The sequence below is a fragment of the Pan paniscus genome, chromosome 1, assembly GCF_029289425.2.
Source record: "Pan paniscus chromosome 1, NHGRI_mPanPan1-v2.0_pri, whole genome shotgun sequence".
Classification (NCBI taxonomy): Eukaryota; Metazoa; Chordata; class Mammalia; order Primates; family Hominidae; genus Pan; species Pan paniscus.
In genome coordinates, this window is record NC_073249.2 from 164026978 (window position 1) to 164052546 (window position 25569).

Here is a 25569-nt window from a genome sequence, read left to right on the forward strand (position 1 = left end):
AAATTTCAAAATTAGCCAGGGATGGTGATGCATGCCTTTAATGCTAGTTACTTGGGAAGCTGAGGCAGGAGCAACACTTGAGCTCAGGAGTTTGAGGTAACAGTGAGCTATGATCGCACCACTGCACTCCAGCCTGGTCAACAGAGTAAAACCCTGTCTCAAAAAAAAAAAAAAAGAGAGAGAGAAAGAGAAAAGAGCAGTTCTGGTATGATGGTGGGTATGACAGTCTAAGTACCACAGTTCAAGAGAAAATAGGAGGATCTGGTAGAAGCAAATATAGACAAAATTTTATTTTATTCAAATTAAAGTAGTTTTATTCAAAACATACTTTACACCCATACTCCTTGTCAGTTGAATGAAACTCTTCTGATCTTCCCAGAAGAGCCGAATAGGAAATTCTGCCACTTCTGTCCCAGTTCTTTCCTTTAAATTCCAAATTTAGACTGAGCTATCAAATTCTTCTCGTCACCTAACTCCCCTATCTCCCATAGTCAACTGAAACCAAAGCTACAAAAATGCCACAGTAGTTCTCCCTCATCGGGATAGAGATTGCATTCTTACCCTTCATCTTCATTCGACACACATTTATTGAGGACCTGCAATTTATTGATGTGTTCTACACTAGAGAGGTATAAAATAAATAAGATCCTGACTTCAAAGACTGTCTAGCCCAAATGTTTGGTGTTTTTCCTTCACTTCCAATATATATGTAAGGTATATGACATAGTCCAATTCTGTAACAGAGGCTCATTACAGCAGCGAATCTCAACCAAATGATTCTGATACCTTACTTCTACGCCTGCTACCTCAACAATCATTGATATTATATATAAGAAACAAACAATTATAAGGTGATATCACAAGTGAATTACAAGTTCAATATTTAATAGAAGTATTTCCAAATGTTACAGACCACAGAGGAAAAGTAATTCTGCCTAACGAGAGTTGGGAAAGACTGCCAAAGGTATAACCTTTGTGCGTGTTCTTGAAGAATGAATAAGACCTAACAAGAGGCATTCTAATAATAAAAAGCATTCCAAGCAGAGGCAATAATATGCACAAAGGCATGGGGAAAAAAGATAATGACACCATGTCTAAGGAATGGCCTGAGGGCGGAAAATATTTTAGTGTACTGTGTATGGAAGATAGTGTTAGAAGGTGACGCTGGAAATGTAGGTCGCGACAAATTATAAAGGACTTCATTGTGCTTCATATGCCAAGATAACATGAGACTAGAGTTAATGGGCAGTCATTGGTTTATAGATAAAGGGACATGATCAGTTTCTTTTGATCAGATGGACCAAAAAGGGAAAAGAGACAGGTAGGGAAATCAAGCTAAAGTCCAAACAAGAGATAAGGGTCTGATCTAAATCAACGAGAATGAAGATGAGAGAACAGATTTCAGGAACATTTTCTTAAGTGTTGACTGACTAAATATAATATAAGCAATGAAAGTGCAGTCAAGAATAAATGGGTTTTACTTACTACTTGAGTACATATGTGGACATGCCACTATTAGTCAAGAGAAAATAGGAAGAAAAAGGGGTGGGACCGAGGGAAACAGTAAGTGTACTTTTAAACATGCTGAATTTGAAGTGTTTGTAGAATACGTAAGTGGAGATATTTGAAAGGTGGCAGAAAATATAAGTTATCACATATTGATCAGGTAGGGTTAGAAATGTTTTTTGAGACAGAGTCTCACTCTGTTGCCCAGGCTGGAGTGCAGTGGCACAATATCAGCTCACTGCAACTCCGCCTTCAGGGCTCAAGTGATCCTCCCACCCCAGCCTCCCGAGTAGCTGGGACTACAGGCATGTCACCACCATGCTCAACTAAATTTTGTATTTTTTGTAGTGACAGGGTTTCACCATGCTGCCCAGGCTAGTCTTGAACTGCTGGGCTCAAGTGATCCCCCGACCTCGGCCTGTCAAAGTGCTGGGATTATAGGCATGAGCCACCGTGCTCAGCTCTAAAAATGTATTTTTAAAAGTCCTAGTATAGAGTACATAGTCCTAAGTATTTAAAGCCATAAAAATAGATGCAATTACAAAGGAAAACAACACAGAATAAGAAAAAGAGAAAATAAATAGAAAACAAAACCTTTAAAAACACTAATGAAGACAGAGGGGGAAGAAATCACTGACAGAGTCTGGTCTCACTTAATTCCTAATCTCATAGTCTATCAAAATTATACAAATACAACTTCTCCCTTTAGGAGTTTTAAACATGAATGATAAAAATTTTAAGAACTACTTCAAATTACACAAACCATTTCTATAACAAGGAACACTGTAATGTTTGCTTAATTAATTATATGTAACAAATATCTAGGCTGACTGTGTTAATAAAAGCACAAAAGGTAAATTCATACATTTATTTAATGATTACTTGTTTAGGTACATCCTTAGGCTTAATTAGAACTATTTAACACAGCAAATGTTTTTCAAGACTTCCTACTTGAAAAACATAGTACTTGCAAAACTCATATACTTATCTGAAAATTTAGCCCTTTTCTTTTCATATGGCTATAATTACGGATATTGGTCTTTCTTTACAAGGCCAAACAAAAACGCATGAATATTTGGTAACTATTATTACACACTACAAACACTAGGTGGTTATCAGTGTAACCTTAAGCATTTTATAGATACCCTTGTATTAAAACATGATTGAAGTATATTTAACTTTTCTAAAACATTAACATATTTTATCATTGTTAACAGTATTCCTATAAAAAAAACACTTAACAGCATGAGGTGGCTAAGCCATTTTTAATTTATTAAGAATTGAGGTGTCTATTTTATCCGCAACAAAGTTTCAAAATTACTACAGGTTGAGCATTCCTAATCCAAAATCTAAAACTTTTTGAGCACAGCATTTTTCACAAGTGAAAAATTCTACATGTGACTGCATGTGATGGGTTGCAATCAAAACACGGTCAAAACTTGGTCTCATGCATAAAATTATTAAAAATAGTGTAGGATATTTCCTTCAGGCTATGTGTATAAGGAGTATACAAAACATAAATGAATTTCATGTTTAGACTTCAGTCCCATCCCCAAGATATCTCATTACATACATGCAAATATTGAAAGGTCCAAAAAATACAAAATCGGAAACACTTGTGGTCTCAAACATTTTGGATAAAAAATACTCAACCTGTATAGAGAGTGATCATCAAAAAGAAGACCCAAAACAATAAAACAAAGCAAATCTGGACAATAGCTGCATCATTAGTAGATGATTTACTGAAGTATTAGTGAGAAATATATTCAATTCCTCATAAGATAAACTAAGAATTTTCTTTCCTTGAAACACGTCCACCAATGAAATGGTTCCCAGTATACATGCAGCCCAAGTATATACCTATGTTAAATTTTCCTGCCTATCACTTTTAAAGTAGTTATTTGAAATGCTGAAATTCTTTGAGAATTTATTTTAATATCGCAACTAAAAATTCATAGTATGTATTCAATCAAAAAATATTTTTATTAAATGCTTACTACATTTAGGAACAAAAATGTATAAGACATGGTCCCTACCTTCATAATCATTTACAGTATTACTGGGATAAGCTAAACACATATAAAAAGTATGACCAAATAAAACAAAGATTAGAATTATATACATTCCTTACCTGTACAATCTTGTGCAACATAAATAGTTATTCCTTGTAAATCAGGATGCCTTGCTTCTTCAACTGCTTTTCTGAGAAAATAACAAGCATTATCTTTCAAAATCCTAACATTTCCTATTGGCAACTAAATATTTAATTTAAGAAGGAAAAAATGCCAGCAGTTTTGTGACTTTCCTATTTAACTCATAGTGTCTGCTGTCAAAAACTATTATCTGAATGGTATCAGACATCAGATTAAAATTTTCAAAGTTGAATATTACATTAAATTACTCAAAGAACATTAAAACACAAATTACAAAATACATTAAAAAAATTATTGGGTATAAAGCTCTACTCCCCTCCCTCCAAAAAGAAGGATCTCTCTCAACCACTCACCTTACCAGTGGTATGAATATGCTGCAAGATTTGCTGCAAATTAACTTACATTACTGACTAGGAGTCAATTACTGTGTCTGTCCTCTAGTACACTTAAGAAACTGTTCGTTCTTTAAACAACAGCATGACTTTTTTCCTTCATTCAAAAACCTATATGACCTGAACAAATGAATTTCCTAATTTCAAGTCTTGAAATTATATAAGTAAAACTGTAAATTAAACAATATTCCTAAGTATAATGTTCTCAATGGTGTACATGATGTGAAAAAAATCACAATAACAATATCTATAAACGGTGATTATGCAAATTGTGGAAATGTAATTTTATTTAACTATATATGTAATCATTTAATTGAAAATGCCCTATTATTCATGTTCCTATGTGTTAGTGTAGAAGAAAGACTGGCAAACTATGCCCATTAGCTGAATACAACCTGTATCCTGTTTTTGTACCATCTGCAAGCTAAGAAAGGTTTTTGACAGTTTTAAGGGACTGGAGGGAGAGGAAAGACGGTCAACAGAAACCTTTACAAGACCTGTGAAGCCTAAAATATTTACTATTGTCACTTCACAGAAGAAGTTTGCTGTCCCCCGGAGTAGAGAACATCTTGAAGGGTAGAAACTATGCTTTTATGATTATGCTTTTATAAATGTCATACCAAGTTGGAATTGATATATTATTAACAATCAAATTAATAACATTAGGCAAATACTTTTCAATTGTAAGCATCTGGCCTATAAAATATAGAAGCATGTTAATATGCAAAAATGCTTTGTAATGATTTCAAATTTATATATGATTTTAAATGGAGTAAATTTAAATCACAACATGCTATACTTATATGAAATATTAATGATTTAGTTTATAACAAAAATGGGATACACACACAAATAAGATAATTTTTTTAAAAACTTGGTATCAAAATAAATGGTACATAAAAAGCTGAAGTAAAGTGAAATTTGACTTTTGACTTTTTTCTAACTATCCTGAATGTCACAGATCCTTCACTTTTACCATGATATAATTATAATATTAATAGTGCCATACATTTCCAATTCACAAGAATTTGATGTGTGCAAAGAAATGCTGAAAATATCAATTTTAGCTCTTGACATTTCATTACACTATCAGTACATTACAGCCCCCAGGTTACACTATTAAAAAAAACTATAATGTTATGCACGTTCCAAGGTTGAAAGAGATGTTAGTGTTTAGAGCATTTCAGTAAGGTATTCTAATGAAAACCTGGTTAGAAAGAGACCTGGGATGTCTATACCTAAGAGAAAGAGAAGAAAAATTTGTCAGTAAATAAATTAAATGTAACTAGAGTCGCAATATGTCTTCTTTTTTCCCTGCTGGCAAATGAAAGCGTCTTTATCAACATTCTCATACAGTTAGACTTTTAAAGTTCCAATTATATATACACATTGCAAAAATCAGTATCTCTTAATCCTGAGGACCTCTGTCACAAGAAGAAAGATTTTAAAACAATTTTACCTTAAAATGTGAGCAACCACAGCTGGTCCATACCAATCTCCTGCTTTTTTCCCAGACTTCTTTCCATATTCTATTAGTTGATGTAAGCCAAAAAGAGCCAAGGGGGAATCACCAAACCAAGAGATGATTTTCCTATGATAAACTTCATTTCGCATTTCATGATCATCAGAATATTTCCCAATTGTTTCCTTCAGAGAAATTGTTGGGGTTTTGAATTCTCTTTCCCCTGAAAGTGATGCTTCAAATGATGCAGTAAATTTTTTGACAGTGTGGGAAGTCCATGATTCAGAGTCTGAATTTTCAATATTCAAAGCATCAGGCCAGGTCCAAGCTATAGTAGTTCCAAAGCAAAGTGTTCAGATCTTTTAAATAGATACTTTAACAATTCTACTAAAATAAATACGTAGCATTTAAGGTCATTTGGGTTACTAAGACAGTAAATTCAAAAATAGGTAAATACATGGAAACAAAAAGATTAATGGTTGCTTATGGAGAGGTACTGGGAGTGGCTGCTAATGAGTACAAGGTTTCTTCAAGGGATGATAAAAGTGTTCTAAAATTAGATTTATGGTGATGATTGTGGAACTCTATAACTATGCTAAGAACCACTGAATTATTCACTTGAAATGAGTGAATTTATGGTATATAGGTTATATCTCAATAAAACTGCTTAAAAAACAAAGGTACAAGACAACAATATGCCAAAATATCAATGATGTTTCTACCTTAATGGTATTATTCTCTGTACTTTTCTGTAGTTTCCAAAATTTCATATAATCAAGAAAAAAATTACAAAAATACAAGACAAAAGAAAGAAAAAATAGTAACCTTGGGTAAAAATGGACAATCCCAGATGTTCTTTTTTCTGTTCTTTGACAGTGCTGAGATAAAGACTTTTGTATTTCATTATCAGACTGCTTATCAAACATCCAGTCTTGACTACCCAAAGGCACAATAAACATATTTACTAACATTTATGATACTCATAAGAAGATATCTTCAGAAAGTGGATGTTTTGATTATATGTTAAAATAGAAGTCTGACCATGGAAGTTTGAAATTTTTTTCAAAATATTTTCCTGTACGTTTCTTCAGAATAACTTAATCATTATTAACAGAGTAATAACAATTCTCTAATAGTTAATAAATGAAATCATAAAAGATCAAAGACCCTGAAAAATCAAATATATCCATTATGTCACTGTTTTGAATAACAAGACAATCCCCAAACATGCATGTAATTTTAAGTTAACAAAATAAGTCATAGATTCAGAGATCTAGTGAGGACTGAAAAATATTCCAATCCTTGCCCATGACTGCACAAGACTATAAATAAATCATCCCAGAAAACCAGTTTAAAAATTATTTTCCTTACATTTTCAACACCATTCTTCAATAAACATTCTCTCTAAATAATCTCATCAATAATCTCTACAAAAAAGTTACTAAATATATGCCATGCATTGTAGGGATACTGTCTTAACACTTATAAAAATCTGACAATATTTAATAATCAAATATGATATCCTAAAATTGTAAACTAAAATATTCCTACAAATGTACACATTATTAAAAATGGACTAACACAAAGGTGGCACATTAGGAAAAACATATATATGTAAGTTAAGTATCAATGACATTTTTTAGGGTCTAAAACTGCATGATTACCTTATTAGGAATATGTCTGGTGCCAGGCACAGTGGCTCACACCTGTAATCCCAATATTTTGGCAGGACAAGGTGGGAGCATCACTTGAGCCTAGGAGTTCAAGACTAGCCTGGGCAACATAGTGAGACCACATCTCTACAAAAAAATTTAAAAATTAGCTAACCATGGTGGCACGCACCTGTGGTCCCAGCTACTCAGGAAGCTGAGGCAGGAGAATAGCTTGAGCACAGGAGTTCGAAGTTGCAATGAGCTATAATTACATCACTGCACTCTAGCCTGAGCAACACAGTGAGACCCTATTGCTAAAAAAAGTTTTTAATTTGAAAGAGTATGTCTAATTGATTTAATATAATTGAGTATAATCACACTAATAAAGATAAAAATACTTTTAAACCATTATTGACATGTAGGGAGAAAATAAAGAAACCTGAGTAAAGTCTCTTAAAATTTAAAAAATATTACATATGTCCTCAAAATCACTGTTATTAACCTGCCCAGGACTTAACTAAACTGGAGATAATCCAGAGTTCAACCAAAAGGAAAGAAACAGTAAGAACAATAAAATCCAAAGGGTACTAAAAATTGAACTAACTTAACTCATAATGGTGACCAAGAATAACAGGTATATTTAACCTGCATTTTTGAAAAGGGAATCAGGAAAGTTTACATATAAGTCATATCTGACCCAGTTCAGAAAAAATGCAATACACCAAATTAGTTACAACTCCTTAGAAAATCTCACAGTCAAGAAATTAACCTCAGGGAATTTCATGCAGTTTGTAAGCTGGAATTCAAATGGAAAAATATCGACGACAAAAACAAAAACAAAAACAAAACAAAAACAGAAATTTGATTTACCTCTACCAAGAAAGTGTAGTATGAGTCCTTGAGCCAAGAGCATCTGGCCAGTTCTCAATGTGCAGCCCCACCCACAGTCTGTTGTCAAAGCTGAGCCTTCTATTTGAGGGAATTCTTCCCTGTAGGTCAGCCATATTCTAGAAATGAAATCTTTACGAAATTCTTCTACATTTCCTGCAATTACGTGATCCTCTATTGTACATCCCGACTCTGCAGGTAACGTTTTATCTTCATCTAAAAAATGAACATACGGTCTAAAGATAACCAGAGAAATGTCTATAATGGTAACAAACATTATCATTACTGTCTTAAGATGTGAAGTATGTCACAATCTTTCCAATCCTTTTTTTCTAATTTTATCTTTTAAAATAAAGATATGAAAATCAAGTTAGATTTTCATAACTGCCTATGAAAATCAAGTTAGAATGAATGCTGAAATGTTTTACATACTGTAGAGTTAACTAATATAAGGTATTATCAACAATACTCTTGTTATTAATAATAATATCCTATATTCTATACATAATTAACTCTTTGAAGAGGGGACACAGACAAGGATGATATTAGATTTCTCACTGGAAACAAAAGAAGAAGATAGTGCAGCAACATCTTCAAAGTAGTGAAGAAAAAAAATCATTAACTCAGAATCCTATATGCAGCAAAAACACCTTTCAAAAATAAAGGCAAAATAAAGACTTTTTCAGATACACAAAAGCTGGAAGAAGACATCACCAGCCAACCTGCATTAAAAGAAACCTTAGCCAGGCATGGTGGCTCACATCTATAATCCCCAGCACTTTGGGAGGCTAAAACAGGAAGATTCTGGCTGGGCGCGGTGGCTCACGCCTGTAATCTCAGCACTTTGGGAGGCTGAGCCAGATGGATCACTTGAGGTCAGGAGTTCAAGACCAGCCTGGACAACATGGTGAAACTCCATCTCTACTAAAAATACAAAAATTAGCCAGGCATGGTGGCAGGCACCTGTAGTCCCAGCTACTCGAGAGGCTGAGGCAAGGGAATCGTTTGAACTCAGGAGGCAGAGGTTGCAGTAAGCCAAGATCGTGCCACTGCACTACAGCCTGGGCAACAGTGAGATCCTCATTTCTAAAAAAAAATAAAAATTAGCCAGGTGCGGTGCAGATACTTGCGAGGCTGAAGTGTGAGGATCACTGGAGCCAGGAGGTTGAGGCTGCATTGAGCCATGATTAAACCACTGGTCCAGATGGAAATACAGATTCACACAAAGGAATGAAGAACACCAAACATGATACCTTCTTTGAAGGATATTTGACTATTTAAACCAAAATAATAGTAATTTACTATGGGGTGGATAACATATTAAGTAAAATGTGTGGGCTGTATAACATATAAATAAGTAAAATGTATGACAACAATATCATAAAGACCAAGAGGGAGAAGGTGAAGTATACTGTAAGGCTCTTGGTATATCACTTGAAGGCAGACTGTGATAAGTCAGAGATGTATACTATAAACTTTAAACCACTAAAATAACAATAAAAAGTTATAGCTAATAAGACAACAAAAGAGATAAAAGAGAATGATAAAAATACTCAATCCAAAAGCAGGTAGAAAGGGAGGAAAAGAAAACAAAAAAAAAAAGATTTAACAAATAGAAAGCAAATAATGACATGATACATTTAAACCTAGCTTTATCAATAATCATATTAAAAGTAAACGGTTTAAACACATTTATTTATTTATTTATTTTTAGTTTTTGAGAAAGAGTCTCGTTCTGTCACCCAGGCTGGAGTGCAGTGGTGCAATCTTGACTTACTGCAATCTCCGCCTCCAGGGTTAAAGCCATTCTTGTGCCTCAGCCTCCTGAGTAGCTGGGATTGCACGCATGCACCACAACGCCAGGCTAGTTTTTGTATTTTTAGTTGAGACGAGGTGTCTCCATGTTGGCCAAGCTGTTCTCAAACACCCGGCCTCAAGTAATCCACTTGCCTTGGACTCCCAAAGTGTTGGGATTATAGGCGTGAGAGCCACCGTGCCTGGCCCTAAACACCTTAATTTAAAAGGCAAAGATTATCAGATTGGATAAAAAAGCAAGACTCAGCTAGTACTTCCTATAAGAAACATATTTTAAATGTAAAGACACAAATAGATTAAGTGTAAAGGATGAAAAAAGATATACCATGCAACTTTAAGCAAAAGAAAGCTGAAGTGGCTATATTTTTTATTATTATTATACTTTAAGTTCAGGAATAAATGTGCAAAACATGCAGGTTTGTTACATAGGTATACACATGCCATGGGGTTTGCTGCATCCATCAACCTGTCATTGACATTAGGTATTTCTCCTAATGCTATCCCTCCCCTAGTCCCCCACCCACTGACAGGCCCTGGTGTGTGATGTTCCCCTCCCAGTCTCCATGTATTCTCATTGTTCAACTCCCACTTATGAGTGAGAACATGCAGTGTTTGGTTTTCTGTTCCTGTGTTAGTCTGCTGAGAAGGATGGTTTGCAGCTTCATCCATGTCCCTGCAAAGGACATGAACTCATCATTTGTTATGGCTGCATAGTATTCCATGGTGTATATGTGCCACATTTTCTTTATCCAGTCTATCACTGATGGGCATTTGGGTTGGTTCCAAGTCTTTGCTATTGTGAATAGTGCCGCAATAAACATACATGTGCATGTGTCTTTATAGTAGAATGATTTATAATCCTTTGGGTATATACCCAGTAATAGGAGTGCTGGGTCAAATGATATTTCTGGTTCTAGATCTTTGAGGAATCGCCACACTGTCTTCCACAATGGTTGAACTCCCTTTACACTCCCACCAACAGTGTAAAAATGTTCCTATTTCTCCACATCCTCTCCAGCATCTTTTGTTTCCTGACTTTTTAATGATCACCATTCTAACTGGCGTGAGATGGTATCTCATTGTGGTTTTGATTGCATTTCTCTAATGACCAGTGATAATGAGCTTTTTCCATATATTTGTTGGCTGCATAAATGTCTTCTTTTGAGAAGTGTCTATTCACATCCTTCACCCACTTTTTGATGGGATTGTTTTTTTCTTGTAAATTTGTTTAAGTTCCTTGTAGATTCTGGATATTAGTCCTTTGTCAGATGGAGAGATTGCAAAAATTTTCTCCCATTCTATAGGTTGCCTATGTACTCTGATGATAGTTTCTTTTGCTGTGCAGAAGCTCTTTAGTTTAATTAGATCCCATCTGTCAATTTTGGCTTTTGTTGCCATTGCTTTTGGTGTTTTAGACATGAAGTCCTTGCCCATGCCTATGTCCTGAATGGTATTGCCTAGGTTTTCTTATAGGGTTTTCATGGTTTTAGGTCTTAGTTTAAGTCTTTAATCCACCTTGAGTTAATTTTTGTATAAGGTGTAAGGAAGGGTTCCAGTTTCAGTTTTCTGCATATGGCTAGCCAGTTTTCCCAGCACCATTTATTAAGTAGGGAATCCATCCCCATTTCTTGTTTTTGTCAGGTCTGTCAAGGATCAGATGGTTGTAGATGTGTGGTGCTATTTCTGAGGCCTCTGTTCTGTTCCATTGGTCTATATAGCTGTTTTGGTTACTGTAGCCCTGTAGTATAGTTTGAAGTCAGGTAGTGTGATGCCTCCAGCTTTGTTCTTTTTGCTTAGGATTGTCTTGGCTACGCGAGCTCTTTTTTGGTTCCATATGAACTTTAAGGTAGTTTTTTCCAATTCTGTGAAGAAAGTGAATGGTAGCTTGATGGGGATAGCATTGAATCTATAAATTACTTTGGGCAGTATGGCCATTTTCATGATATTGATTCTTCCTATCCATGAGCATGGAATGTTTTTCCATTTGTTTGTGTCTTCTTTTATTCCCTTGAGCAGTGGTTTGTAGTTCTCCTTGAAGAGGTCCTTCAGATCCCTTGTAAGTTGGATTCCTAAGTATTTTATTCTCTTCGTGGCAATTGTGAATGGGAGTTCACTCATGATTTGGCTGTTTGTCTATTACTGGTGTATAGGAATGCTTGCAATTTTTGCACATTCATTTTGTATTCTGAGATTTTGCTGAAATTGCTTATCAGCATAAGGAGATTTTGGGCTGAGACAACAGGGTTTTCTAAATATACAATCATGTCATCTGCAAAAAGAGATAATTTGACTTCCTCTCTTCCTATTTGAATACCCTTTATTGCTTTCTCTTGCCTGATTTCCCTGGCCAGAACTTCCAATACTATGTTGAAGAGGAGTGGTGAGATAGGGCATCCTTGTCTTGTGCCAGTTTTCAAAGGGAATGCTTCCAGCTTTTGCCCATTCAGTATGGGCAAAATATGGGTTTGTCATAAATAGCTCTTATTATTTTGAGATACATTCCATCAATACCTAGTTTATTAAGAGATTTTACCATGAAGCACTTTTGAATTTTATCGAAGGCCTTTTCTGCATCTATTGAGATAATCATGTGGTTTTTGTCATTAGTTCTGTTTATGTGATGGATTACATTTATTGATTTGCGTATGTTGAACCAGCCTTGCATCCCAGGGATGAAGCCGACGTGATCACGGTGCATAAGCTTTTTGATGTGCTGCTGGATTTGGTTTGCCAGTATTTTATTGAGGATTTTCGCATCAATGTTGATCAGGGATATTGGCCTGAAATTTTCTTTTTTTGTTGTGTTGTCTGTGAAGTGGCTATATTAATATCAGACAAAATCGACTTCAGACCAAAGAATATCACCAAGAATAAAGAAGGTCATTTCATAACTACTAAGGAGTCAATTCATTAAGAAACAATAATAAATAATTCTAAATGTTTATGTACCTAACAACAGAGCTTCAAAATACAGTTAGTCCTCACTTAATGTTGTCAATAGGTTCCCAGAAACTGTGACTTTAAGCAAAATGATGTATAATAAAATCAATTTTTTCCTCATCATTGTTATAATGAAATGAAGTTGAACAAAAGGATGTTGAGGACCCGCTGTACATGGTTTCACTTAAAGTTGCAGTTTCCAAGAACCTATCTATGACGTTAAGTAGGAATTACTATAAAGGAAGCAAAAACTGATAGAACTTCAGGAAGAAATAGACAAATCCACAACGATAGATGTTAAATCATTTTGGTCCCTGAGATACAATGGGTATATCAGAGATAACCCTAAATTCTAATTTTTAATTAATGGCTCTTAGGCCCATCATGTCCTGGTCATCTAAGAGAAACCCTGAAAAAATGCTAGCCAGGTGATAGCATGCAATCTGTGGAAAGATGAGGCTTATTAAAAATAAAATAAATTCTTAATTGTTTTCTTTATAGACAGCTCACAAACAAATTGTAAGAAATTTTTTTTACTTTCGGTATTCGGTCTAGATACTACTAGGAGGGCCATTTGGATTTATATACTATATACGTCGACATAACAGTGCACAGCATGATATACTGAGAAGGAAAAACTGCATAATACAAGGAAATAAGTTTGTAGCTCAGAAAGGTAGGAAGATAAGTTTAAAAGCTTGATAAATCAGGACAGATTCAGCATTGTTAAAATAATCTAATTTTTGCAACCATGTTCTAATATTACTAGAAATTAAATAATAGAGACAGAATCAAGTTTAAGAATCTTGTATTAAATTCTTATGAATAAATTCATTGTAGATGACTTGGAGGGTAGTAGTGATATAAAATCACTGTGGCTGAAAGCCGCTACCTTCTAAGCACTTAGACTTGTGAGATATCAGAATGTCAATGCCTTCAAATAGAAAGGGAACTGAAACAAATGAACGAAACTCTCCATCAGATAAATGCCACAGAAAATGAGAGATGAGTGACTCCAGCTAAAGTAATTTCACTAAAATCCTTAGCAAAACAAAAGTAACTATTAAAAAATTTCTCTATGATAGAAAATGAGATACTAAAGAATCAAGAATTTAAGTAGGAATATGATCCAGTTATAAATAGATTTCAAATATTAATTTGAATTCATGCCTTTATAAGAAAAACACTGAAAACATGTATCTGTTCTAGCTTGTCCACTGAAATGGCCTGGGTCATTATCATCCCCACAAAGCACCTTTGCACTCAGATTATGGTCTCTAACACTTTTTCTTCTAAAGAAAAAAAAAAAAAACAAGGACTCAATGGGAAATTGCTAGCTTCCTATCTGATATTGAAAAGTACAAAGTGGGTCTGAACACGTGGTTTGGAAGAAAACAAGATGTTTCGTAAGATTTATGTGGTTTTGTTGAAAGATACAGAAGCAAATCTCAAAGGACCTTCCACTGGCCAATGTCACGACAATTTGAGCATCAAAAGATAATTGGTTGAGATCAACCAACATACAGTAAATGTGAAAAGCCGTAAGTCTGTAATGACAAAAAGAAAATGTTAGCATTAAAATATCTTAAATGAGGTGAAGAGAATATTATATTTCTGTTGAGGCAACAAAGAAAGTCTTGACCAAGGCAGAGCAGTAACCTCTAGACATGTGTTAAGAACTAGAAATTCACCAAAGTGAATATTTTTCTAATTATTTAATGTCTCTCATCTGTTGGACTGTAAGTTTCTTGAGAGTAAAGACTGTATATTTCATACTTTCAGCAGTAACCCCAGTGCCTGGCACATAGTAACCTCTCAATAAATAATTGTGGAATGAATGAATAACTTTATTCATCTAATCCTCTTCTTGTGAATACTTGTTTCCAACTTTTTATTAAAGCTACAATGAAATTCTTGTACATGTGTTTTCCACACATATGGAGAACTTCTCTGTAAATACTTGTTTCCAACTTTTTATTAAAGCTACAATGAAATTCTTGTACATGTGTTTTCCACACATATGGAGAACTTCTCTGTAAATACTTAAGCATCTTAGAAATGTTGGGTCGTAAGTTAAACATATTCTCTATTTTTCTAGGTACTCTCAAATTTCTCACAAACAGGTTAGACCAATTTACCCTCCCACCAACAGTGTTTCAGTTCCTATTTCTTCATACCCTTGCTAACACTTGATATCATCGAACCTTCAAATTTGTGTATATTATATCTGATAAGTAAGAACGGTATCTCATTTTATTTTGCATTCCCTTCATTACCAGGATATGCATTTTCTTGTATTTGGCCATTCAAGTTTCTAATTAAACAGCACCTCTTCACAATCTTGGCTCATTTTTCTTGGGTTGTTCAAGTTTTTCATATTCATTGCATATTCATTTGTGGTTCTTTATTATTTTGGAGACTAATCTTTCCTGATACATCTTCACACATGCACATATATATACATATATGTATATATAGATACATTATATATAAAATATATAATTATAAACATATAATTATGTTTATAATTATTATATATTATATAAATTACATTAGTATATTATATATTATTAAATATATATTACATTAAGTGATATATAATTATATATTATAATTATATAATTATAATTGTAGACTATTATATATTATATACACTATATATGTCTATATGTATTTATATATACATGTGTATACATATACATATGTATTTTTAAATATACGTGTGTATATATACACATATGCATATAAACATATATATACATTTACTATAATGTACATATATTTATTATATATGTATATTTATACATATTTGTATAAATATCATGTGGATATTTTTAATTTTATCTGGTCAAACTGATTAATATTTCCCTTTTATAGACCATGTTTTACAGTTTATACAAGTTCTTCTTGGCTGGCACGGTGGCTCAAGCTTGTAATCCTAGCCCTTTGGGAGGCCAAGACAGGAGGACCACTTGAGCCAAGGAGTTCGAGACAACCCTGGACAACATAGGGAGACCCTGTCTCTACAAAAAATAAAAATTAAAAATTAACTGGGCATGGTGGCACACACCTGTGGTCCCAGCTACTTGGGAGGCTGAGATGGGAAGATCATTTGAGCCCAGGGAGGTCAAGGCTGCAGTGAGCCATGATTGTGACACTGTTGCACTCCAGCCTGGGCAACAGAGCAAGACACTGCCTCAGAATCTAAAAAATAAGTTTTTCTCTACTCCAATATCATAACCATTCATTCTATAAAACAATGCAATTTAGTTTTAGCACATATCATGTAGCCACAGCAAATAGCACATATCACAGCGTCAGTAAATGTAGACTAGCTGCTGTTAATATGACTGCTTTTACTTTCTATTCGTACCACTCTAGTAAAAATGCTCTCTCAAAAGTCATTAGTAATTTCTCATTGCCAGACCCTACACCCTCTACTCGGGCTATTTCCTGCTCTATCTCTTTTAAGCATTTATACACTTTGTACAACCCCCTTTTTCTACAAATGTCTTTCCTTTGGTTTCTACAGGTGTACTATTATGAATTTTGTGCTATATATTGCCTTTCCTTTCTCAGTTTAATTCACTGATCCTTCTTCTTCAGTATATCCTTAAAGATAGATATTTTCCACCTCTACTTTCCATCAATGTGATCTTATCTATTGGCCTTAAATGCCACCTTGCCCACCTTGCTGGAAAAAAAAAAAAATCGATATGTCTATCCTTCACTTCCACACAGCCTACCTCAAATAACACATACCCGAATTTAAATTATCTTTCCCCTAAAATTCAGGCTTCCTCTAGTGTACCACTTTTGGTTACCAACACTATCATCCAAGATGGAGATATTTAAATCTTTGTTTCCTCTGTCTCTGAAGACCCCAAATCCAATCATCTGCCAGATGCTGTTGATCCTACCTTAAAATATCTCAAATCCATCCTCTTTTCCAGATCCACTGCCCTGTATCAAAGTCATCATGTCCTGTCTACTGACTTTCAATTCTTTTACATTACCATCAGTTATCTTTCTAAAGCATGAAATGGAAAAACACTTCCTTTTAGTCTACATTCAACACTTCACTACTGACACCAAATGTGTGAAGGTTTTTCCCACACCAACTGATTTTCCAACTCTCCAGACACCAACCAGGAATCCTATACTTCAATCACGAACTAACTACCTGAAGTTAGCACAGACCCCACAGGGTAAGGACTGTCCCATAAGATCAATCTCCACTTCAGATGCCAATCATCAGAAGTAGGTTCCAGATTACCCATACTTCCGTCCAACTTGGCTACAAATCAGTGGTTCCCACTATCCCCTCCTCAGGTTTGGTAATTTGCTGTGATGACTCACAGAACTCAAGGAAACACTTGGTTATATTTCACCATTTATTATAAAGAATATCATAAAGAATACAGATTAAAAGGTACACAGAGAAAGGTCTAGAAGGGTCCCAAGCACAGGAGCTTCTGCTCCCGTGAAGTTGTCAGGAGTTGAAGGAGTGTGTTACCCTCCCAGGAGGTGGATGTGTTCACCAATCCAGAAGCTCTACATATCCCGTATTTCAGGGATTCTTATGGAGGCTTCATCACATAGGCATGATAAATTATCAACTCAATCTCCTCTTCCCTTGCCCAGAGGATTGGGAATGGGGCTGAAAGTTCCATTCTAATCTTGGCTTGGTCTTTCTGGTGACAAGATGCCATCCAGAAACCCACAGAGTCACCTCATTAGAACAAAAGATGCATTCTAATCACCCAGGAAATTCCAAGGGATTTAGGAGCTCCATATGAGACACTCCCATCACCCCCATCACCCAGCAAATTGTTAAGAGTTTTACCAACTGTGTTAGGAACTGGGATCAAAGACCAAACACAAGAACAAAAGACGTTCCTAGCACCCCTACCGCTCAGGATATTATAAGAGTTTTAGGAGCTCTGAGTCAGGAACAGGGGGCAGAAACTAATATATATAATTCCTATGATTTCACAAGCATATATTCAGTTATGATTTTGATGTGCTCCTTCTGGGCATGATCAATGTCCTAGCCAGCATGTTTTCAACAAATGATTACTAAAAATAATTAAATGAAATTTTTCATTTCATTGCTCAAAAATAATCATTGTAATTAAGAAGCCAGCTGGGTACCCCATCTCCTACCTCTCTGAAAACTTAGTAAAGTTGTTTAAACCAAAAATGATATGACATGTAGAAGGCAAAGCTAGCCCTAAGGCTTCTGCTAATTCTTCACAGCTTAAGGTTTCATGGTCCTATGTGCTTCTAGCTCTTGCGATGATAATGTGTTGTTTTTTTCATCCCAGATGCCAAATTTCACCTTTTTCCAGAAAAATTCCTCTTACATCAAGTATTTCATGAGCTTAACTGACTTTACTGAACATCAGGGACAATAACAAGGAAACCTCTCAATGGACATACAGCCTCTGGCTGCCTTTCTGGATCTCTCTCTTTTCTTATCCCCTCCTCCCACACCTTTCTCCTTTCCTATATCCCCAATCCTACTCCAGAAAAGAAGTCTTCTATTTCCCTCATTCATAGCTTCTTTATCATTTACTTTTCATCGCTTGATTTTTCAAAGTATTTCTTCCAAAATATATATATATAATGCTATCCTAAGAATAATTCTAATGAGTTTTTAATTTTTGAAATCATAAATAATATCACTTAAAATGCTTATATGTATCAGACATATATATAGAAATCCATACTCTCAACCATACGTATTGCTGTGGTTGTCCTCTGCCCAAAAAAAAAAAATGACCTAACTCTTTAGCACAGCACTCAAGATCTTCCTCTGTAATTTGGTCCTTTTCAGAATTATCTCCCACCATAGCTAAACTGGACACCTCTCTGTCTCCTAAATATGCCCTTTATTAACTCACTGCTATTGCTTTCATCATGCCATTCTATTTACCTAAAATGCATTCCTTCTTTATCAAATTCCTACTTATCCTTCAAGACTGTTGTAAGGACTCAACAGTTAATACATGTAAATTATTTAGAATATCGCTTGGCACATTATAAATGCTCAATAAATGTCAGCTGTTATTACTACAAGCCATTTACAGGTTTTAGAAAATTGCTAATAAATGATATACCAAAATAGGTCAACCAAAAATGAAAAGCCATGATAACAACATACTGTAACACATATTCACTCTCTCTCGTTCTCACACACAAAACACAAAACCAAGCAAGGATGTATATTTAAAAGAATGCCAGTATTAGAGACATAGTCTTGGTTTAAATTTCAGCTCTGCCATTTAATACCCATGTGACTTTGGACAAATTATTTAACTTCTCAAATTTCCTGCCTTCACATTCACAAGATGAGAATACCTGAATCTACCTTGTAGGTTTCTTGTGAGAATTAAAGATATTTCCTAAAGAGCCCAGCATGGTGCCCGGCACCCAGTGAGTGACATGAATTATTAAAAGAAAATATAAGAAAATTTTTGAAAGAATTAATATACGTAGAAATTCAAAACCATCAAGTAAAGTCAATTTCAGATACTGAAACATCCTTAAGAATTAAAAAAATTATCATTTTTAGATTAACTAAGGTGATACTTTTAATTATCAGAGAATGTGACAAACAATATTAACATATCAATTCAAATAATATTTACTTAGTACTCATACTATAAGTCCAAAATTATGGGGATATAACAAAAGATGACAAGGTCCTTATCCTCAACTAGTTAACAAGAAACCCAAACAACATAGTAATATATTATGAGCTATAAGAAATACAAATACTTAAAAGAAATACTGCAAAAGTAGATTAATCTAGAAATAAAATAATAAAAAGTTACATGATGATTTCTACAAAAATTTTTAAATGCTTTACAAATTTTGTACTTACCTTCATATTTAAAATGGTAACATTTTCCAAGCAATAATACAGGAGAATTTCTACTAAAATACGTCTTTGTTTTCAACACCCAACCTAGCAAAAAAAAAAAAAAAAAAAGAAAAGAAAACGTTTTGTAATTAAAACATTTCAGACTAAAAGTCTAGCAGCATTTTCTTTTATTTAATTTCAAGCCATCAATTATTATTTATGGATGTGCATTTTTGGCAACAGTTGCAAAATACAATATTTGAACAATGAACTGGAAATAAAGGCAATTTATGCTAGTTTCAAATAAAGTTAAGAATTTTAAACACACTTTAAAAACTATCCAATTAAAGGACATAAGAAAGAAAAAATTTTAATTTTAATTTATTTTCAGATAGCTCATAACGGTCTTTATCAAGTTCTCACAATGTTCTTATGGTACATAATTTAAACTGCCAATTGTGTTTTTCCTGAATTTGCATTATCAAGGGGTTTTACTGAATTCTGTTTTCACACTTATTTTATGAATATGAGCTTTTTTCCTGTTGAAGCTGGTTCTGCCCAAGTACTTCTCCATCTTAGGTGGGCTTCAAAAATAGCCATATACTCCTTATTAGATTTGTTTGCAAATCAAAAGGAACTAGGTTAAAAATAATATCTAGGAGAAAAATCAGAGGTATCAGTGCACGAACTTTACAGTCTATTTTGTGTGGGAAGAGGCCTATTTTGCTTATTTCCTGGCACAGAGATGAGGCTGCCTGAAATTGTATCTGAAAAGCCAAGGTATTATCATCACCTGAATAAATTCTATATGTTTTAGAACGCTAAAAAAAAAAAAAATTATGCAAGACATGAGGATATTAATATACTCTAGCAACTTAAAAAAAAAGGAAAAAAGGCCAGGCCCAGTGGCTCACGCCTGTAATCCCAGCGCTTTGGGAGGCCAAGGTGGGCGGATCACGAGGTCAAGAGTTCAAGACCAGCCTGACCAACATGGTGAAACCCAATCTCTACTAAAAATACAAAAAAAAAATTAGCCGGGTGTGGTAGTGTGCACCTGTAGTCCCAGCTACTCAGGAGGCTGAGGCAGAAGAATCACTTGAACCTGGGAGGCAGAGGTTGCAGTGAGCTGAGATTGCACCACTACACTCCAGCCTGTGTGACAGAGCGAGACTAAGTCTCAAAAAAAAAGAAAAAGAAAAAAGGAGACCACATCGTATGCTTGAGTTTCTAGGCAATGTTTATGATGATACTTGGCTCTTTCTTCAGGAGATATTTTTAACTACATTCCTTATAGAAATATTTCATTCAAAGTAAAGTATGCCATTTATTCTCAAGAAATTGTCAGTGACTTAAGAGGGAAAATGATAAATATTGCCAAATATTTCTTTGGATTTATACAATTTTTAAAACATGATACTTACTATATTTCATGTTGTTCCAAGCAGATATAAATTTGGTTTTTAGCTTGTCAACTTCATCTGTTCCTGTAGCCTCCATATTCAAATTCTAAAGGAAAAGCCATCACTTGATTGCATTCTTCTGTAGAGTTTAATCTTTTATACTGACTTTAAAAATTAAGGAAAAAATCAGTAATTACTACATACATGGTTACATGGAGCAATACCTGTTAAAGTTACTTAAGTGATTAAATACAGTTTGAACTGCAAATGAACAAAACAATTTCTCTTTTTACACTCAGAAATAAACAGAAAACCAATTTCTCATTTTACAAACAGAAATCTTATAGAATAAGATATTCTATATTTTAATTACAAAAAACCTTTACTAACAAATATACAACAATAAACCTATCATGCAAAACCAAGCAATAATCTCCCCCAGCTGCTCACAATTGAATACAATAAATCAATTTAGTAACACAGCTCTGCTCTGGTGCATTGGCGCAAGTAAGAATATCCAAGATTTGTTTTATCTGTAATTAGAGAAGGTGATTTGAAATCTTATAAAAAATCTTGACTATCTTCAGAATGGAAGCTTCCACTTATATTGATTAGTCACTACTTTCACATCACATAAAGTCTAATTATTTTGTTTTGTTTTTTAAATAAGACATTTCCTATGTTTCCTTCCTATCTCCATACTGCAGCACTTAAACAGAACGGCTTAAATTTATAACGGAAAATGTTCTTACTTTAAAACAGAATAAATGTAGCTCATAAGTGTTTGTTTTATTACTGACTTTAGGGAAAATTGAGATGTGTGATATAATCTCAAAAGGAACAAATTATAACTGAAAATGCTTGTGCTTATTTGCAATAATTCACAGTTTACTTTTCAAGAAAAGAATGCTGCACAGAACATTACCCTTTTAAGATTAGAAATATCTACTCAAAAATATTGATACATTCATTTCTCTAACAATAGACATTCCATTTTATAATATGTATTAAAAGTTACCAATTATACATCATAGTTCTGAGCCAGGAGAAAGCATGGTCTATTGGAAAAACTTAAAAAGTCAATGTGACTAGAAAACAGAAAAGTCTAAAAAAGTGGCATGAGATGTCTAAAAAAGTGGCATGAGATGAGGCTATAGGGTTATATAGATGCCAAAGCACAAGGGGCCTTGTAGACCAGGTTAAAAATTTTGTTCTTTATCCTAAGAGCAATTTGTTTCAAACAGGAATATCATAACCAGATTCAGTAGGTTTGTTTGTTTTACTTCAATAGCAGCATGGAGAAGAACATGGAAAGGAACAAGAGTAGATAATGAGTTTACCACTACAGGTTGAGTATCCCTTATCCAAAATGCTTGGGACTGGAAGTGTTTGGATTTCTTTTTTTTTTTTTTTTTAATATTTGCATTATGTATACTTACTAGTTGAGGATCGTTAATCCGAAAATCCAAAATCCAAAATGCTCCAATGAGCATTTCCTTTGAGCATCATGTTGGCACTCAAGAGGTTACAGATCCTGGAAAATTTCAGATTTCTGATTTTCGGATTAAGGATGCTCAACCTGTATTATACAGGACTAGGAGATGATAGCTTGGACTGGAGCAGTGAAAATGGAGAAATGGACATCTGAGGAAACATGTAGAAAATTCAGTAAGTCTTGGTGATACAATGGATATGGAAGGTAAAGAACAGGGATATGCCAAAGATATACCCAGGCTTTGGTCTGTGAAACTAAACAGATGGTGCCAATCACTGAGATAGGAAACATCAGGAGAGGGAGAGGTTAGAGGGAGAAGATTATGGATTTGAGATATGTGGTATTTAAGATGTCTCTGAGAAACACTAGCAGAGAGTAGTTCTTTTCTTTTTTTTTTTTTTTTTTTTTGGAGACAGAGTCTTGCTCTGTCCCCCAAGCTGGAGTGCAGTGGCGCAATCTCAGCTCACTGCAAGCTCCGCCTCCCCGGTTCATGCCATTCTCCTGCCTCAGCCTCCCGAGTAACTGGGACTCCAGGCGCCTGCCACCACATCCGGCTAATTTTTTGTACTTTTAGTATAGACGGGTTTTCACCGTGTTAGCCAGGATGGTCTCCATCTCCTGACCTCGTGATCCGCCCGCCTCGGCCTCCCAAAGTGCTGGGATTACAGGCGTGAGCCACCGCGCCGGCCTTTTTTATTTTTTTTTAAGAGGGAGTCTCGCTCTGTCTCCCAGGCTGGAGTACAGTGGCAACATCTCGGCTCACTGCAATCTCCACCTCCCAGCAGGCTGGTCTTGAACTCCTGACCTCGTGATCCACCCACCTTGGTCTCCCAAAGTGCTGGGATTACAGGCGCGAGCCACCACGCCCTGCCATTCTTTTCTTTAATCATTAGATAAATTATTGCCAGGCACTGTTCTAGGCACTGCAGGTACAGCTGAGAACAAAGGCAATGAAATCCCTGTTCTCTTGGAATTTACACTCTAGATATATTCTCGGGATGTCAATCAACTAGGCAGTTGGATATATAGATCTGGAGCTCAAAGGAGAGGTCTGGGCTAGGCATATTAATTTGAGAACTGCTGATGTATAAACGAGAATGAAAGCTATAAACACATTCCTCAAGGACTCTGTTTTTTTTTTTTTTGTTTATACCCCTAGCACTTGGCATAGTTCCTGGTACTTAAGGATGATATTTAAGGCCCTTCATGAAATAACCTCTGCCTACTTACTCAGCTTCCTCTTTTACTACTTCACATGCAGCATATGCTGAAACCACATTTAATATTAATATCAAAGCTTCCTGAACTTGGTATGTTATCTGGTACCTCATGCCTTTGCATCTGTTCCCTCTAACTCAAGTGCCTTACTGCTCACCCTCACTGTATGATGACCTTACTATCATGGAGTCCCTGAAACCCAGCTTTGGTTTCACTTCCTCTGGTAAGACTGGTAAGATTTCCTGACTGCCCTCTCTAAACTTTAAACTAAGGTAGGTATCCTTCTCTTAGTTCTCATAGGATCCTACGTTTTCCTGTATCACCACATTCATTGCACTATACTGTAACTGACTGTTCTTAAATTCTGCCTGGCACAGAATTGGTTCTCAAAAATATTTATTAAAGGAATCAGTGAACTGATATGAAATATAGGTATATCACTAGCAGCACTCTCACCAGAATTAGAATTTTTTTTTAACTGACACTAGAATAAAGAAAAGGAAAGAAGAATTTTCCTCAAGAAAACTGCATACATAATTTAGCAAAATCTGGAAAAGCAAGAAAAGGAAAAGAGTTTATAAAATGTGTGAATTATATATAGTGCATCCACATGATGGATTATGCATCCATTAAAAATGTCTCCTAAAATGGGGAAACACTATGCAGAATCTGAAACTTATGTGTCATATGACACAGGCAAGCGCAGGGACAGCGAAGGGGGAATGAAGGGAGTTAGAAAGTAAGAAAGAAGTACAGCAAAATGTTAAAAGTAGTTTCTCTGTGGTTATTTTTATACCACAGTTGCCCACATTTTCCAAATCTTATACAAAAACATTTATTATTTTTAGAATTTAAAAAAATTATTTTTAAAAAGCCACCAAGCTTGGTCTTCTAGATCCAAAATTTTTTAATGAGAGTATGTGCATGCAGGTATCTTCTTTCTAAGTCTGAAAGAAAGAAGGCCACAGGGAAGACTTTTTGGTTCAGACAGTTCTCATCACCAGCCATCCAGAATACTCTGGACAGTCCTCAGCAAGCGTGAAAACCAAGATGCCTTAATCTGGATGGGGAAAAAATGAAGACAGTGAGCAATTAGACATGTTATATGGGGAAGTCTGTATCTTAGATAATGACGCCTAAGTAAATACAAAAGCAAGATAAGATGCTGTGACAAATCCATGGAGGCAGAGAGTGGAAGGATGGTTACCAGAGGCTAGGAAGGGTAATGAGAAGGTTGGGGGGAGGTGGGAATGGTTAATGGGTACAAAAAAAAAAAATAGAAAGAATGAATATGACCTAGTATTTGATAGCACAACGGGGGATTATAGTCAATAATAATTTAATTGAACATTTAAAAATAACTAAAAGAGCATAACTGGATTGTTTGTAATACAAAGGATATATGCTTGAGGGAATGGATACCCCATTTTTCATGATGTAAGTATGACACATTTCATGTCTATATCAAAACATCTCATGTACCCCATAAATATATACACCTACTATGTACCCACAAAAATTAAAATTAAAAATTAAGATGCTGTGATAGATACAGAAATTAATGAAACAAATATTCTAACCTCAAAGGCACTTGGAGTGGAATAAATTGTTGAGTTGTTATTTCATTATTTTTGGTCAAAACTCCTGCTATGTAGCTACACTATTTACTCAGAGTAACTTTACCCCCAAACTTGAAACAATTGAAATGCCTTTGGGACACATCCTTAACTATTCTATGAAAATACTTTCATTATCATTGTTAGATAGAGTAGTTGAGAAC

General features: G+C 34.8%; 1 protein-coding gene across 11 annotated transcripts in view; it reads right to left on the reverse strand.

Moving 5' to 3' along the window:
- ATG4C (autophagy related 4C cysteine peptidase) overlaps positions 1–25569 on the reverse strand; it is an 82570-nt gene that overhangs the window by 40317 nt on the left and 16684 nt on the right. For all 11 annotated transcript variants that reach the window (XR_010110959.1, XM_063600780.1, XM_014345535.4 and 8 more), the window contains exons 2-6: positions 21098–21241; positions 19698–19781; positions 8036–8269; positions 5511–5841; positions 3638–3708 (exon numbers count right to left, since the gene is read on the reverse strand). Coding sequence is in view for 10 of the 11 variants with exons in the window: in XM_063600780.1 (XP_063456850.1) it covers positions 3638–3708; positions 5511–5841; positions 8036–8269; positions 19698–19781; positions 21098–21173 (796 nt within the window). In the remaining variant the exon portion in view is untranslated. The remainder of the gene's footprint in view (positions 1–3637; positions 3709–5510; positions 5842–8035; positions 8270–19697; positions 19782–21097; positions 21242–25569) is intronic.